At 47.5% G+C, this 17,481-nt stretch overlaps 1 protein-coding gene across 1 annotated transcript; it reads left to right on the plus strand.

Annotated features, from left to right (window-relative positions):
- The first annotated feature begins 5,851 nt into the window (after positions 1–5,851).
- NRBP2 (nuclear receptor binding protein 2) lies at positions 5,852–16,971 on the plus strand. Its single transcript, XM_027857850.1, has 18 exons — positions 5,852–5,980; positions 7,602–7,724; positions 7,816–7,917; positions 8,204–8,293; positions 8,466–8,506; positions 8,989–9,083; positions 9,206–9,229; positions 9,343–9,426; positions 9,635–9,690; positions 9,965–10,060; positions 13,929–14,061; positions 14,365–14,467; positions 14,634–14,684; positions 14,805–14,940; positions 15,509–15,562; positions 15,715–15,778; positions 16,083–16,138; positions 16,258–16,971. Exons 1-18 carry the CDS (start codon positions 5,867–5,869, stop codon positions 16,324–16,326), a joined length of 1,491 nt encoding a protein of 496 aa, XP_027713651.1. The 5' UTR covers positions 5,852–5,866; the 3' UTR covers positions 16,327–16,971.
- The last annotated feature ends 510 nt before the right edge of the window (positions 16,972–17,481 follow it).

The raw sequence follows: 17,481 nt of genomic DNA on the forward strand, positions 1-17,481 counted from the left end.
AGAGAAGAAAAGAAATTGAAGGAATCAGAATGGGCAACTAGGTAATAAAACAATATCTTTTTGCAGATGATATAATGGCATACTTGGAAATCTTAGAGATTCAACTGAAAAGTTAATTGAAACAATAATTTTAGCAAAGTAGCAGGATATAAAATAAACCACATAAATTGTCAGTATTTCTATATATTATCAATAAAGCCCTGCAAGAAGAGATAGTAAGAGACATTTCATTTAAAATAGCCATAAACAATATGAAATACCTGGGAGTATACCTGCCAAGACAAACCCAGAAACTATATGAACATAATTATAAAACACTTATCCAGATAAAGTCAGAAAATAATTGGAGAAATATTAATTGTTCATAGGTAGGCCATGCCAATATAATAAAAATGACAATTCTACCTAAACTAATCTACTTGTTCAATACCATCCCAATGAATTACCAAAAAAAAAAATGTTTTTATTGAACTAGAAAAAATAATGAAATTCATTTGGAACAAAAAAAAGGTCAAGAACATCAAAGGAATTAATGAAAAAATATAAAGAAAGGAGGTCTAGCAGTACCAGATTTTAAACTGTATTATAAGGTGGTAATTATCAAAACTATCTGGTACTAGCTAAGAAATAAAAAGGTAGATCAGTAGACTAGAACAGATATACAATACACAGTAGTAAATGATTATAATAACCTTGTGTTTGATAAATGTAAAGATTTAAGCTTTTGGGATAAGAATTCACATGATAAAAAAAAATTGCTGGGAAAACTGGAAAGCATTCTGATAGAAGCTAGGTATAGACCAATATCTTACACAATTTACCAAGATAGGGTCAAAATGGACATATGACCTAGACATAAAGGAAAATATCATAAGTAAATTAGAACATAGAACACATTACCTATCACATTTATGGATAGGAGAAGAATTTACAAATAAGCAAAAGACAGAGAGCATTGTGGTATGTAAGATGGATAATTTTGATTACATTAAATTAAAAAGGGTTTGTTCAAATAAAACCAATGTAGCCAAGATTAGAGAGAAAGCAAAAAAAATAAAAATGGGGGGAAAGTTTTGTAGATATTTCTCAGGTAAAAGCTTCATATCTTAAATATATAGAGAACTTTGTCAAATTTATAAGAATATGAGTCATTCCCCAACTGATAAATGGTCAAGGGATATGAACAGGAAGTTTTTGGAAGAAGAAATCAAAACTACATATAGTCATGAAAATGCTGTTATTATTGATTAGAAAAATGCAAATTAAAACAAGTTTGAGATACCATCTCACACCTATCAGAATGGCTAAAATGATAGAAGGGGAAAATGACAAATTTTGGAGGGGATGGGGAAAAAATTGAGATACTGATACATTGTTGATGGAACTGTGAACTTATCCAACTATTTTAGAGAGCAATTTGGAATTATGCCCAAAGAGTTACAAAACTGTGTATATCCTTTGACTCAGCAAGACCACTATTAGATCTGTTTCCCAAGATGATAAGGGGAAAAGGAAAAGAATCTATATACGTTCTAAAATCGCTATAGCAGCTCTCTTTGTGGTAGAACTGGAAATTGAAGGGATGCCCATCAATTGGGGAATGGCTGAATAAGTTGTGGTATGTGATAGAATACTATTACGCTGTAAGAAATGATGAGTAGGTTGATTTTAGAAAAACATGGAAAGACTTGCATAAAATAATGAAGAGTGAAATAAACAGAACCAAGAGAATATTGTATACCATAATAGCAATATTGTTTGAAGAGTGACTGTGAATGACTAAGCTATTCTGAGCAAGATGAATATTCAAATCAACTACAAAAGAATTATAAAGGAAGATGATATCCACCTCCAGAGAAAGAAAGTATTGTATGGTTTCACATATATATCTGTGTCAAATGTTGGCCTTCTCTTGTGGGGGGGTTGGGAGGGAGGAAGGCAGAGGTAGCTTGGAGCTCAAAATATAACAAAAACTAAGTTATTTTTAAAATAGATGTATTTTTTACTAGCGTGGTCTTATCCAGGGCTTCTTAAACTTTTTCTACTCATGACCCCATCACCGACCCCACACGGAGTTGCCACCCCACAGTTTAAGAAAAGAAGGCAGTTCCTCTGACAACAGTCCATCTTCCTGGGGGTCAACAAGAAGCAATCCCAGTCACTGGAGAATGGTCAGAGGGGTTACCCGTCTCCTCTCAGCAAGAGGTTAGGGCACAAATGGATCACAGATCTACAGATGGAAGGCCATCTAGCCCCATTCCCTCATTTTACAGGTAAGGAAGGGAGGCCCGGGTAGATTTAGTGACTCACCCAACGTCTCATAGGGAGGAGGCACCTCCACGGAAGGTTACAACATAGGTCCACAACACATAATCTCATCAGGTTGGTTGGGGAAATTCATCAAATTGATCAGCTCTTCACCTCCCATTACAACTGGATCTCTACGGTTCCTTTCAGCTCTGAACCGATGGTCTTCTATAGTCAATCACTAGTCAGGCGGACATTTTCTTGGTCTCTACCCAGATTGTTGCATTAAGGAGATAAGAACTGCTAAAATCAGGAATTGAAATTACAAGAACATTGTCATTAATGATCGTGTCAATCACAGCAGTTAAAAACCCAAGGAACTGGGCTGCTTTTTGGACATCAGGCCAGAGAGGAAAAGGCCCATCAGGTGGGCAGGTAGCAATACATGTGAAAGAAGTCACATAGAGAGGGTGGGTTCACACTGTGGTTTAGGGCACTCCATCTCTCCTTCTTCCTCACTGTATGGGAGTCATAATCCTCCTTTGAAAACATAAACAAGGCTCAGATTCTTATAATCTAGCCAATAGCCTACTAATATTCAAACTCCTTAAGAGTCTGCCCAATAAGATGGATGTTCTAATAAACCTTGTCTTTGGCTGAAAAAAAAAGAAAAAACAAAAGAAAAGAAACGAGGAAAAAAAAAAGAAAACATAAACAGACAGCAGAGACCTCCTAATGCCAGGCCGGGGAAGCAAGGCAGAGATGGTATGATTCCGGTGCTGAGCAAAGATCATAGGGTGAGAACCAGAAAGCAACTATCCCTGGGAGAAAATAGCTGCTCACCCTAATGCCTCAGATCCTCTGATGAAGTATTTTAGGAGCCACTTGGGTTACAGTAAAGTCATCTATTCCATCAAAGGCTTCTGGGAGAATTTAGGGAAATTGAAGTTGTGAACTTATTTATTACAGTGGTGGTTGCTTGTTCTGGGAATGGAAATAGCTGACCCTTTACCTGAGTGGCAGGTGGCAGTTAAAAGTTTAAGTACTATGTCTTTTAAAATTAGGTTTTCTTGGCATAAAGGTATTTTGGACTATAATTGGAATGTCTTTTTCTTTTGGTTCAAAGTGGGGAAAGATACAAGGGTATTAATGGGAAATGAAGCATGAGCTATATTTGGACATGATCTGATTTGTGATAAATTTTGAAGCATATTCTGTTAATAAAAATTTTACATTTCAAACCCTAGATCAAGCTGGGGAGGTAGATGCTTCCACATCATTTCTCATCTGCTGCTGCTTCTGCATTTAGGAAAATTTCCTGAACTATCTGCAGTTACAGTATTAGTCCCTTTTACTTTGAAGATATCTAACCAACCCCTCTTCATGTGATTACTAGTTTAGCCCTCCTCATTAAGCTTAAAATTCTGTAGAGGGAGGGGTGTAGCAGAGTCCAGTTCTGACCTCTTTCTGACCAGGAGGATATAGGAGCCAGGAGAGACAGCTCCACAAGGCAACAGCCACACATCTATGGTCACTTGTGGATATACAATGTACTGAAAATGTACAGTTGAGAGTAGGGAGGAAGTTAGGTGAAGATGAAAATTTAGGGGAAAAAAAAGGAAGAAAAATATGAGGATAGAACGTGGGTGACAATGTCCCCCAGCTGAAAATTTTCTTTCTATCCTCAAATTTTTCTTCCTTTTTAGGGGGCAGGGGATCCTATCAAATTCTACCTTGGGGGGCAGCTAGGTGGCACAGTGGATACAGCAGCCCTGGAGTCAGGAGGACCTGAGTTCAAACCCGACCTCAGACACATAATACTTCCTAGCTGTGTGACTCTGGGCAAGTCACTTAACCCCAGTTGCCTCACTTAAAAAAAAATCTACCTTTTATCATTCCTTATTTGTGCACATGTCATATCCTCCTTCCCCTATAAGTTACTTGAGGGCAGGAACTAAATTCATCAGGGTTTCTCTGATGACTCTTGCTACATTTATATCTTTAGGATGCATAATAGGAGGCAACTAAGTGGTACAGTAGTTAGAGCTCTGGCCCTGGAATCAGCCTCAGAAGCTTACTAGCTGAGCAAGCCTGAGCAAGTCACTTGTAAAGTAGGGATAATAATAACAAATAGGGCAGCTTGGTGGTGCAATGGATGGAGTGCCAGGCCTGGATTCAGGAAGACTCATCTTCCTGAGTTCAAATCTGGTCTCAAACACTTACCAGCTGTGTGACCCTGGGCAAGTCACTTAACCCTGTTCGCCTCAGTTTCCTAATCTGTAAAATGAACTGGAGAAGAAAATGGCAAACCACTTCAATACCTTTGACAAGAAAACCCCAAATGGGGTCATGTAGAGTCTGACAAGACTGAACAGCAACAAAAATAGAAAGTGCTATAAAGCACCTACAGTTGAAGGTTGTGGTGAAGTAAAATGGGATATTTGTAAAGTGCTTTGCAAACCAACCTTAAAGTGCTACATAAATGTTAGCTACTATTATCATTAATAAATGATTTAACTTGGTTTCACAGGTGTCCTGCTGCTGAATGATCTGCTATCTTACATCAGAAAGAACACTGAATTTGAGATCAGAAGATATGGATTAAAATTCTAATTCTGCCTGTCACTTATTGCTGAGACCTTGGGTAAGTCACTTTGCCCCTTTGAGCCTCAGTTTCCCCATCAATCCATCACTATTAATCACCTACTTATGTGCCAAGCCTATGGTACACACTGGGAATATCCAAAGATATAACTGAAACAATTCCTGTCTTCAGGCAGTTTACGTTCTTATGGGGGAGACACGTAAACACAGAATATATCTGAATATATATAAATATATAAATACTAGGCAATGGGTGGGGGCACTGACACTTGGGGAGATTAGAAGAGATTTCCTGTAAGAGGTGGCATTTGAGCTGAACTTTAGAGAAAGCTAGAGATTTCCAAAGGTGGAGGTGAGATGGGAAGTACGTTTCAGGCATCAGAGAAATCCCATGCAAAGGGGTGTGTGTGTGTGTGTGTGTGTCTGTCTGTCTGTCTGTGTGTGTGGTGTGTGTAGTGAGTGTGTGTGTGGTGTGTGGTGTGTGTCGTGAGTGTGTGTGTGCAGTGAGTGTGTGTGGTGTGTGTAGTGAGTGTGTGTGGTGTGTGTAGGGTGTGTGTGTGGTGTGTGTAGTGTGTGTGTGTAGTGTGTGTGTGTGTAAGGGGCTCCTCAATAGATGCCCACGCCCGCCAGGTACAGAGACACTCACCAGGGCACACTGGCACACTCAGACACAAGGTGGGGCCGCGGCCTGGGGGCTGGCCAATGGGAGGGGGCCCCGAGCCGCCACGGGGGCGGGACGCAGCGTTCTAGCCAGCCCGAGGCGAACCCCGCGGGGCGGGACCAGGCGGGCGGAGCTCCGCGGCCGCTCCCAGGCTCCCGCTTCGGCCCCGTTGCAGCTGCGGCCAGAGCGCAGCAAAAGGAGCCCAGAGGGGATCCGGGAGAGGGAGGGGCGGGGCACTGCCCGTGGCCGTGACCGTGAGCGAGCAGAGCCCGCCGAGCCTCCGGCCTGGCCCGCGCCGGCCCCAGCCCCGGTCCCGGCCCCCGGCCCCGCACCGCTCCCCGGGCGGCCGCCGCCATGGCGGCCCCGGAGCCGGCGCGGCGGGGCCGGGAGCGGGAGGACGAGAGCGAGGACGAGAGTGAGATCCTAGAAGAGAGTCCGTGCGGCCGCTGGCAGAAGCGCCGGGAGCAGGTGGGTCCCGGGCCCCCCGGGGCCGGGAGCGGCCGCGCGGCCAGGGACCGAGCAGGAGCTGGCCCAGGCTGGGCGAGAGCGCTAGGACCGAGGGGACTCGGGGTCTTGGGAAGGGGGCTGCCTGAAGCGGGGGGGGCGGGGGGGGTTCGTGGGGTCGCTAGGACCCGGGGGGGTTCGTGGGCCCTGAGCTGTGAACGAGGAGCTCCGGGAAAGGGAGACGCTAGGACCCAGGGGGCACGTGAGCCTCGGGCTGAGGAGGGGGAGCGGTGGCTAGGGGGAGATTCTAAGACCCGAGGGGTTCGTGGGCGGGGAACATAGAGCCCTTGGTGAAAAGCAAACTGTGGGACGCCAGGGGCTGGGTGGGAGGGGCCCAGGGCTTTCACGAGGCTGTGGGTTTGTGGATAGGGGTCAATAGGAATCAGGGATAGTTGGGGCACTGAGGGCGGGTTCGAGTAGTGGGAGAGAAGGTAGCTTCTATTTGCTGTGCCTTTGGGGCGGGGGTTCAAAGTGTTATCTGATGGGAGGGGACCAGCAGCTGAATCCTGCCACTGTGGGGATGCAGGGTGGGGCCCTGAGGGGCTTGGGTGGATGGGGAGCGAGTCTTCTGCCTGCTTTGGCTTAGTGCCCAGGACTTGATCCCTCAGTTCCATACCAGCTCCTACTTTGCCCCACCTCCCTTCCGAGCTCGGTACGGCCCCTACTTTTTGGCTCACTCCGTTTAAAGCAGGGGGAGAGGGGACAGACAGGCAGACAGACACACTCTCCTAATAGAGTAGGGGGAGAGAGTGGACAAACACATTTTTTCAGCGTGTACAAGGAGGAATTGCGCAGTACCATAGTGGGTTAGGGTGATGAATCTCAGTAAGGCCCCTACTTTTTGCCTTACTCCCTTTAGAGCAAAGGGAGAGATGGGACAGATATCTCCTAGTGAAGGGAGGAAAGAGGGGGCAGACAGAAGTCTCCATTTCCTACCCGCATTCAGTGTATACAAAGAGGAAGGATTACAGTATCATTGGGGGGGAGGTCTGGATCTGTCACAGGCTGGGGGATTGGGAGGCATATAAAGAGCAGACATTCCTAGTTTGATTAATCCTTCTCTCCTGCTGTTTTCCAAGTCCCTGAGTTCTAGGGAAGCTCGTCGTTTTGGGGGTGGGGTGAAGGGAAGATGGAAGCAGGATGAGAGCTACCCAACTTGGGGCCCCAGAGGAAGCCACCTTTAGGAGGGCATTCTAGGGGAAAGGCAGGGTTTTATATCTCAACAATATCCTAGGGGACCAAATGGGCCCCTGTCACTTAGTTACTTCAGCTTTTCCTTTTGGATCAGCCAACTGCTCTGTTCCCTCCTCTCCCCTCCCCTTCCCTTCTGAGTCCAGGCTAGAGATGAGAGGAGCCTTTGTGTGACCCAAGGGGGCCAGGGAAGGGAAGGGGAGGTGGGGCTGGCATGGGCCTGTGTCTTTGCCCGGCTTGTCCCAATCCCCACCCCTTGGCCCTGATCCCTGACTTGACTGGCCCCCTTCATAACCACACCTCACCATGCCCAGCTTGTGCCCCTAACTTGCCAAGCCCCTGCCTTGTACACTCCTGGCTTCTGGTACCATGAATGATCCCACTCCCTTCCCAGGTCAATCAGGGCAACATGCCAGGGATCCAGAGCACTTTCCTAGCCATGGACACAGAGGAAGGTGTGGAGGTTGTGTGGAATGAGCTGCACTTCACGGACAGGAAGGCCTTCAAGGCCCATGAGGTGACCTTTCCCTCCCTCCCAACATGCACTGATTGGTATCTCTCGCTCCCGGTCTGTGCTTCATCTCCCCCTCCACCCTCTGGTCCCCCAGGAGAAGATCCAGACCATGTTTGAACAACTGGTGCTCGTGGACCATCCCAACATTGTCAAGCTGCACAAATACTGGCTGGACACCCCAGAATCCAAGGCCCGGGTGAGCCTAGTGTCCTGCCCAGTGTAGAGCCTGCCTCTTGACCTGTTCCAAGCTGGACCCTGTCCTTCCCTCTCCTTCAGTCCTTGAGCCACTGGGTGGGGAGGGGCAAGGCTAGGGACTCAGCCTAGACTGCCACCTAACCTTCTCCTGCTGCCTCTGCTTACTGAATAGGCCAGTCTTCATTAAATTGCTCCTGTATGGCAGTCCTCATTGTCAAGGAGCTCCCCAAGACCCCTGGGAATATGAGGAGAGTACCTAGAGCTGAACCCTGGTCTTACCCATCTAGGTGATCTTCATCACTGAGTACGTCTCCTCAGGCAGCCTCAAGCAGTTTTTGAAGAAGACAAAAAAAAACCATAAGGCCATGAACGCCCGGGTATGGGGGCTCTGGGGGAGGGGGCTGTTGGTGTTGGTACTGAGGAGCTGGGCTCAGAGGATTTTAACTCCATCTCTGAAGGCTCTCTGGTGCTTGGTGCCTGGTAGGGAATAAACTTGCTCTTTCCCGGAAGCAGCCAGGACTTAAGCCCTCTCCTTCCCTCTGCCCCTAGGCCTGGAAACGCTGGTGTACGCAGATTTTGTCTGCTCTCAGGTGAGGTGACCCTGGCCCCCAGCCTGCTTACTTTGTGTTTTCCTCATACTACTTCATATCCCCAGCTCACCCCTCCACTTGACTTTTAGTCCCCCATCTACTCCCTGCAATCTCTCATTTCCCCCAGTATCTAATTCTCTCTCTGACAGATACAAGCCATGTAACCATGGGCTAGTCACTTGAACCCCCAGTGCTCCAGAAAACCCTCTGAAATAACATATTACAGATAAGTTGCTGATCTGCATTGATAGAGAGAGTTTCTTCACTGGGAGTTCTTCACACTAATAAAATCATAGATTTGGAACCCCCCTCATGGAAAATACACACACACACACACACACACACACACACACACACACACACTCACACTCACACACTTGAGCTCTCTGTCCCCCTCCCTCCCTCCCTCTCCCTCTCTCTAATACCATATCTCCTAGTCTCTAGCTCTTTCTGACCCTGAGCCTGGGCCTGTGTCTCCCCAGCTTTCTTCACTCTTGCAACCCTCCCATCATTCATGGCAACTTGACCAGTGACACCATCTTCATCCAGCACAATGGCCTAATCAAGATTGGTTCTGGTGAGGCTGGCCTGGGGGACCATGGAAGGGAGGCGAGCCAGAGAGGAGGGAGAGCCTTCCTTTTGGCTGGCCCTGCTCCTCCCCACCACCCATTCATATTTTTCTCTTTCTTTCTCCCTCAGTCTGGCATAGGGTGTTCTCCAATGGTGAGTTTGACAGGGGGGGGTTTGGGGGGGGGGAGGTAGATGGGGATAGATCAAATGCCTTTTTGGGGAAAGTCCTTTGGGGCCACCTCATCCTTTCAATCTACTCCCTCCAGCAATTCCAGATGATCTCCGTAGCCCCATTCGCATTGAGCGAGAGGAACAGCGAAACTTGCATTTTTTCCCCCCAGAGTATGGCCGTGAGTGACCACTGGGACCCCTAGGGCTGTCTTCTTCCGGGCCTCCTTTTTCCTTACAGTTCTCCATACCCATTCCCTTGTTCTCTTACCCCTAACCCTTAGTACCTGCACCATCTTCCTTAATCCCTGACCCTGTGATACCTTCTCCTTGAACTTTGATCCTGTGGTGTACACCCTTCCTCCCCTACCCTTGCTTCCTCGATTTCAGAGGTTGCTGACGGGACAGCTGTGGACATCTTTTCATTCGGGATGTGTGCACTGGAGGTATTGGCCCCCCTCCCCCTGATCTCCCCAGCATGGCCTTCTTGCTCATATCCTACCCTGCCCATACCCTTTCCTCCCAGCATGCCCTTTCCAACCCCTCCCTAGGATCCTCCACCCTCTTTCCTCACCCTGAGCAGAGTCCCTGGTCATTCCTTCCTTTTCTTAAAACTCCCATACCTGCCCTCTTGTCCTGCTTCCTGCCCCTTCTTCCCCCATTTCTCTTTCTTACACGGCTCTCACTCAAGCTCTGCCTCTGGTTTCTGTCCCTTCTCAGATGGCTGTGCTAGAGATCCAGTCCAATGGGGATACCCGGGTGACTGAAGAGGCCATCGCCCGTGCCCGACACTCACTGAGTGACCCTAATATGCGGGTAAGAGCCTATGTCTCCTCCCAGTTCCTCCTTAGCATTCTTCCTGTGTTCCACTAGTCATATATCATCTCTAGGTTTTATTTGGTGTCACATGGCTTAACTTTTCTCTTTCCCCAGTGGAGGTTCTTTCTGATTGCCAGCATTGGAGAATGGCCCCAAGAGGCTCATAGTAGTCAGGAATCATAGATTTAGGTCTGGAAGGAACCTTAAAGGGCATCTGGTCCAACCTTCCCATTTTTCAGATAAAGAAATTGTGTCCCAGAGATGTCAGGTGACTTGCTTAAGGTCACATGTGTGCAATCAGTATTTGAATCCAGGCTCTCAGATTCCATTGTAACGTACTCTTCTGTCTGACCCAGCAACCCTTTGATTCCTCTTCTTTTTCCTGCCCAGTTACCAGGTCACATATATGGTCTCTCTGGAATTTTCATATTTTTTATTTTTTGCTGAAACATTGATACATCCACTTATGTTCTTGCTTTTGGTGACACTTTCCTGTATCTGATCATTTCAGTAGTCACGGGCAGCCTTGTCCACTACCTAGCCTTATTTGGGGGGTGGAAGAGGTAATTGAGATTAAGTGACTTGCCCTGGATCACATAGCTAGTAAGTATCTGAAGCCAGATTTTAACTCAGGTCCTCCTGACTCCATATGAGGCTCTATCCACTGCACCACCTAGTTGCCCCTTGCCTAGCCTTATTTAAGAATATCATGGCCTATTCTTTACATCATGACTAATGGGAAAATATGCTTAGTAAGTAGAGCCTATATCAGATTGCATGCTGTCTTGGGATGGGAGGAGGAGAAAATTTAAAACTTATGGAAGTGGATGTTAAAAACTAAAATTAAATAAATTTTAAAAAAAGGAATGTCATGGCCCAAGTATTTCCCACAGTGGTCATTCCCTCCCAAACTTCACCTGATTCCATAGTTCTTTCTTGCAGTCCATGACAGGACAAGCTAACTCCTGCCAACCTGGAGAGGTACCCTCTTTTACCTGGACCCCAGGCTTTCCCTGTGGGCCTCAGTTTTTGTACTCAGTGTGAAGTTGGTTCCTTTGTCCCCTTTTTGGAGTCCCTTTCCCAAACCTAGATTCTGGAAAACAAGTATTTCCCACCTGGGCTCGAAGATAATTCTTTCCTCTATCTTCAGGCCACCAATATGCATCTTGCAGATGCTTCCTTTCCTAGAGTTTTTTCTCTCTTGGTTTGAGCTTAAGCCTTGCTCTCTCCCTACTTCCGGCTTCTTTGGTCCTGGCTTGCCCCTCTAAAAGTCCTTTTCTACCTCTTAAAGTTGGCTGTGATTCATCAGGGTGGTCAGTCTTCACCTCTTGTTCTGGGGAGCCACCCTGATGCAATCTGCCCAGAATCCACGAGCAAGATCATGCCTTCCATTGTGGCCCATTTTCTTTTCACTTTGATAGCTCTTAAGTAGGGAAAGGAATGATCCCTTCCCCTTTACCAAGTAGTCTCCCTCACAATAACCTTATCTGGGCTGTAATGCAAATGTCCCTGTTTTTCCATGTGGTGCAAAGGTTAAGTACCTTGCCATGGTCCCACAGCTATTAAGTATCGGAGCTAGGATGTGAACCCAGGTTTTCTGACTCTGCAGTCCAGTGCCTTTTTCCTCTAAGTTACCTTGATTGAGATTTATAGCTCTACCTATTTCCCTAGGTGTGAACTGATGACCTCATTGTCCCAAGTGACTTTTATACTGCTGCCTTGCTGCAGAGCTATCATTCCTTGAGCAGTGACTTACCAAACTCCTGTTATGTTACAAGGCTGGGGTGCTGAACACAAAAAATACCAGGATAAATAACGATACTTTCCCTAGCCTTTAGGAGCTTGAGACCCTGAAATCTTTATCAGATGAACTATATTGTCTGACCATACCTTCCCCCGCCTTATACTTATCAAGTTGATTTTTTTTTTAAACCTGGCTGTAGAACTTTAGACTTATATCCATTAAATTTCATCTTTTTAGATTTGACTCCTTTTTCTTTTAAGAGCTTTTTGGATCCTAAGTATGTGATCCTGTGTTGGCTGGCCCTACCGGTCTTCCATCATCTGCAAATCTAAGTTATTGATCAAATTGTTAACCAGCTGAGGGTCAAGGAGAAGTCCCTGGGGCACTCCTTCAAGTTGACATTCAAACAATCAATAAGCATTTCTTAAGTGCCAGGAACTGTGCTCCAAGGTGGCAATAAGTAGACAAAAAAAATGAAATTGTCAGGGCAGCTAGGTGGCTCAGTGGATAGAGCACTGGCCCTGGAGTCAGGAGGACCTGAGTTCAAATCTGGCCTCAGACACATGATACTCACTAGCTGTTGACCCTGGGCAAGTCACTTAACCCCAATTGTGTCGAAGAAAAAAAAAAAAGAAAGAAATTGTCTCTGTCCTCAAAGAGCTTACCTTCCATTGGGTGAGACAACATGTGCATATATAAGCATTTCCAGTATAGTCATACAAATTAATTTAGGATGTTGGGCACTAGCAGATGAGGAAGCATTAGGCATGAAGCACAGCCAATTCAAAGGTCCAGAGACAGAAAAGAATGTCACCTTGGAGGAACAGCAAGGATGACAGTTTGGTTGGACTATAAAGTGTGAAGAGTAATATGTAAGAAGCCTGGAAAGGGAAATTGGCACCAGGTTGTGAAGGGTTCTTCACAATGTTAAATGGAGAAGCTTAAGCTTAAGAGTCTAGAGGTAATAGAGAGTCACTGAATTTATTGAGCAAGAGAATGACACGGTCCAACCAGTGCTTTTAGAATATCAATATGACCACTGTGTAGAGGATGTGCTGGAAAGGGGAAACACTTAAAGCAGGGAGACCAATTGGGAGGCTGTTGCAGTAGTCTAAGTGAGAATCGATGAGGGCCTGATTTAGTTGGTATAGCCATGTGAGAAGAGAGAAGGGGATAGATGTAGGTGATGTTGGGGAGGTAGACTTGACAAGACTTAGCACTTTATTGGCTCTGTGTGTGTGTGTGTGTGTGTGTGTGTGTGTGTGTGTGTGTGTGTGTTGGGGGGGGAACGGGAGACATTGGCTCATTAGTGACTAATCTTTAGCGATGGTCACTCAAGGAGTTCTGAATCCACCTAATCTTGCTGTCTTCTGTCTCCATTTGTTTGTCTTGTCCAAAAGGAAACCCTGAGATATTTTGTTAAGGATGGTGTTTTGTAAAGTGACCTAGGAATAGCAAGGCCCCAGGGTTTGCCCCTCCCCCTCATGGTTCTGTAACTGTTTCAGTGCTTTTTTTCTCTTTGGCATTATCTTTTTGATTCATGGCATGCTGTGTAGGGGCTGCCAAAATGTGCAGGCCTCTCTCCAGTTCTGGCATCTCTGGCAAAGTTTAGTATCTCTTTTCCTCACCCTCCCATGTGTCCTTTTCTTTTGTTCTTAGATATAAATTCTGATTTTTTTTTTGTTACATTTTGCATCGTGTCCCTTTCCCACTCATTCCCAGAGAACTATGTCTCATGATAGAGTGAAAAAAAAAGAGGAAAGAAAAAGAAAGTTCCACAGTGTTAACCAATGTACCAGAGAAGTCTGACATTCAATGAAGATTTTCTTTCAAATGCCCAGTTTCTTTGCAGCTGCCTGACTAGGCCTGGATTTTAAGGAAGGTCCTATCTTCAGTTCTTCCAGCCTTTTATTCATGAACATGCACCCAGGAGGGAAAGGCAGGTGCTCATAGATGCCAGCATTGGGTCTTTGGGGAAAACCAATTTCTCCTCTTATCTTAGAAGAGTCCAGACTGTCTATTTCTCTCTTTGCCTTCCCAATTCATTCAGATCTTGCTAGTGTCTCACCATTCAGCTTTCGAGCTTTTACTCCTCTGCTCATGTGCCCTGTGCCCCCCCAGGAGTTCATCCTGTCGTGCCTTGTCTTGGACCCAGCCTGCCGACCTTCTGCTCACAACCTTCTCTTCCACCGAGTGCTCTTTGAAGTTCACTCACTGAAGCTCTTGGCAGCTCATTGTTTCATCCAGCACCAATGTGAGTGACCCACAGCATGGGGAAATGCTCAGTACTCTTGGGAATGACCCAGGGGTGGAAGGCATCCATCATGGGTGGGTGAGGTAGGGTGGGAGGGGGTAAATATGTGAGTATCTGGAGTGGGTGGATATGGGGGGAAAGTATAGTCCCAACACCTGTGAGAGTGACTGGGGCCTAGGGGTGGATTTTACCTAGCACCTAAGTGAAAGAGTGACTGAAGGTAGGGAAGGTATTTGGTTGGCACATGTGAGTTGACAGGGAGTACTGATGGCCTATGTGAGTGACCATAAAAGGCCTCTTCAGATCTGATGCCAGAAAATGTGGTAGAGGAAAAGACTAAGGTGATTGACCTCAATTTGGTAATGGCTGAGATTCATCGGACTGGCCGGCCAAGGGTTCAGTGGCGGTGAGTGTTTTTCCCCTCCCTCTCCATCTCTGCTTTCTTCTGGGCCTCAGGTCCTGACTACCCTGAAGGGGGAGGGGGGAAGTTGAGGTCTATTCTTGTCTCTGAGGACCCGTTCATCTTTCCATGAGTGTGTGTCCTTCCCCTTCCTGTCTCCCCCTCCCCCCAGGTACTCTGAGGTCTCATTCTTAGAGCTGGACAAGTTCCTGGAAGACGTCAGGTAAGTAGGTAGCTAGCTGGTCCTTTTGATAAGGGGGAGGGGAGGGCAGGACAGGAGATAGGAGGGGTAGAGAGGTTAGTGAATTCATTGTCATTGTTGGGCCTTTCCCTGGTTCTCCAGGAACGGAATCTACCCACTCATGAACTTTGCTGCCTCCCGGCCCCTGGGGCTTCCCCGGGTACTAGCTCCTCCCCCTGAGGATGCCCGAAAAGCCAAGACCCCCACCCCAGAGCCTTTTGATGTGGAGACCAGGAAGGTGAGTTTGGGAGGATCCTAAAACCTCAGAGCTGGAGGGGACCTCAGAGGCATCTAATCCAACCCCTCCCCTGTAGGAGAATCCCCTTGACCTGCTCCCATTACTGGAATATTTGTTCAGTTGTTTTTCAGTTGTGTCTGACTCTTTGTGACCCCATTTGGGGTTTTCTTGACAAAGATAGTGGAGTAGTTTGCCATTTTCTTCTCCAGTTTATTTTAGATGAGGAAGTTGAGGCAATTAGGGTTAAGTGATTTGCCCAGGGTCACACAGCTAGTAAGTGCCTGAGAGCAGATTTGAACTCAGGAAGATGATTCTTCTTGACGGCAGGCCTGGTGCTCTATGCGCTATGGCGCCACCTGGCTGCCCAAGAGTACTAGAAGTTGGAATCAGAAGTTTGCAAAGTGCTTACAACTACCTGTAGCTGACGAACAGTCATCCAGCCGTTCTTTGAAGACCTCCTAGTGAAGGGGAATCCACTGGGAGGGGACTGGGAGAGGGAAACAGGGAGGATTTATAAAGGGGAGAGGGCAGGGAGGACAGTGACTCCTCTACTTCCTTCCTCCCCCAGGTTGTGCAAATGCAGTGCAACATGGAGATGAATGAGGACAGAGCTCAGTGGCACGTAAGTGGAATCCAGGGGAGCACCCCCACCCCAATACAGTCACACATTCTCCCCCCCACCCCTCAGACTTCCCAGCACTCACATGACTGCGGTTCCGCCTCTCTGATCCCACCAACATGTGTCCTGGGCTGACTCTTTGTCCATTTCTTCAGCTCACTCTGCTCCTGGTCCTGGAAGACAAGTTACACCGACAGCTGAGCTATGATCTCCTGCCAAGTAGGCACTTTGCCCCTACCCTTCTCCTGCCCTGCTGTCCTCCTTTCCTCGCCCCTGCTCCTCCTCTCAGCCATGTCCCTCCCCTTCTTACCCTTGTCCCTCTCTTCCCCTCCCAGCCCAGGCATGGCTGTGGGCACTCTGGCTCTGCTCCTGCCCAATCCCAGCTTAGCTGTGGGTTCCCTGCTCAGTGTTGGCACTGTCTCTCTCCCTACCCCTCTTTCTGTTTGGTGTGCCCTGGGAGGTGGTTCTGGGTGGGATTTGGCAGGGTAGGAAGGGGCCTTACTCTGTCTTCTGCTCCCTTCAGCTGACAGTTCCAAGGATCTGGCCACAGAACTGGTTCATTATGGCTTCATTCATGAGGTGAGGGGGGTGGGGGTTGGGAAGGGACCATGGGAAAGGGGTTTAGGGGGAGGAGATGAAGAACCTTCTCCTTCCCCTGTCTTCTTCCCCATGGCTGTCCCTCATCCCATTTCCCCCAGGATGATTGTGAAAAACTGGCAGCCTTTCTGGAGAGTACCTTCCACAAATATCGTTCAGCCCCACCCTGACCTGGGCCCTGTGGTCAACCTGCTGGGCCCTTCTTCCTGTAGCCTGGGAAGCATTCCCCAAATGTTACCCAGGAGTGAGAGGGCACAGGAAGTTCACATCCTGCCCTAGCCCAGAGCCACAATTTGCTGCTCCCCGACTCTGAAAGGGACTTGGGAATGGGGATGGGGGATATAGGGCTATGCTGCTGGAATTGGCTAAGAGAGTGATGAGGTAAGGCAGAGGTGTGTGAGAGTGTCCCTAGAGGAGATGGGGAGGGGGTGTACCTGATGCTTCCTCCTTGGTGAAGGACTTGGCAGAGGTTATTCTTCCTCTGTCCCCCACCCCCCCCCAAAGAATTTCAGCCAGTGAATTTCCTGTTCCCTTCCCCCAACCCCCAAGGCACACATCTATTTGGGACCAACACCTCCCCCTCCCTCAAGAACCTGTTCCCTCTCCAGGCTTCTGCGAGGCAGACTTGGGATGCCTTTGGCCCCGTCATTTTATCCACCTCTGTGGGCTCAGGGCCTATCCTGGGGGATTAGGGGGCTTGTCCTTCTTCCTAAAAAACCAATGGTGTCCTTTTCCTCCCCCTTTTCTCTCATTTACAAGGGGGTGTCCCATGTATTGTTCATGGGACGATGAATAAACAATGTACCTGCACGGATCCTAAGGCCTGCCATTCTTCTGGGGGACTGGGTGGAGGGTCAGCAGAGGGAGGGAAAAGGGCTGTTGGGGACAGGGGAGCTGGAGACAAGGGTCGGTTCCAAGCAGGTGACGGAGCACAGAGTAAGGAGATTGGATGTGGGATTCAGCAGACCTGGGTGCTGGGCTCAGCTTTGTCACACACCTGTCTCCTCAAGCAAGTCACCTAGCTTCTGGGCCTCAGTTTTCTCATGAAACAATGGCAAATGCTCATTCTTGCCTCCTGTGCGTCATAGGCTGCTTGTAAGTTACTTAAAATCTGGTATATACTGAAAAAAGAGAAGCAGTATAGTACAGTGGGTAGAGCCAGGAAGACCTGCATTTGGGACCTGCTTCTGACCCATACCTCTAGTGTGACACCAGCCAGTCACTTAAGCCTGCAGGGTTCTGGGCAGCTCTCAGTCTGAAACACACAATCTTTTCTGATTATGTGGAGGCAGTTCTATAGCACTAGCACCTCTATAAGTACAGTC

Source organism: Vombatus ursinus, unplaced genomic scaffold, assembly GCF_900497805.2.
Source record: "Vombatus ursinus unplaced genomic scaffold, bare-nosed wombat genome assembly UNPS02012319.1, whole genome shotgun sequence".
Classification (NCBI taxonomy): domain Eukaryota; kingdom Metazoa; phylum Chordata; class Mammalia; order Diprotodontia; family Vombatidae; genus Vombatus; species Vombatus ursinus.

Excerpts from the sequence above, each read along its gene's own strand:
- NRBP2 (XM_027857850.1), top strand. The coding sequence starts at position 5,867 with ATGGCGGCCCCGGAGCCGGCGCGGCGGGGCCGGGAGCGGGAGGACGAG. Across the intron at positions 9,084-9,205 it reads CCTAATCAAGATTGGTTCTG|TCTGGCATAGGGTGTTCTCC; the intron begins GTGAGGCTGGCC and ends TTTCTCCCTCAG. Across the intron at positions 9,427-9,634 it reads TTTCCCCCCAGAGTATGGCC|AGGTTGCTGACGGGACAGCT; the intron begins GTGAGTGACCAC and ends CCTCGATTTCAG.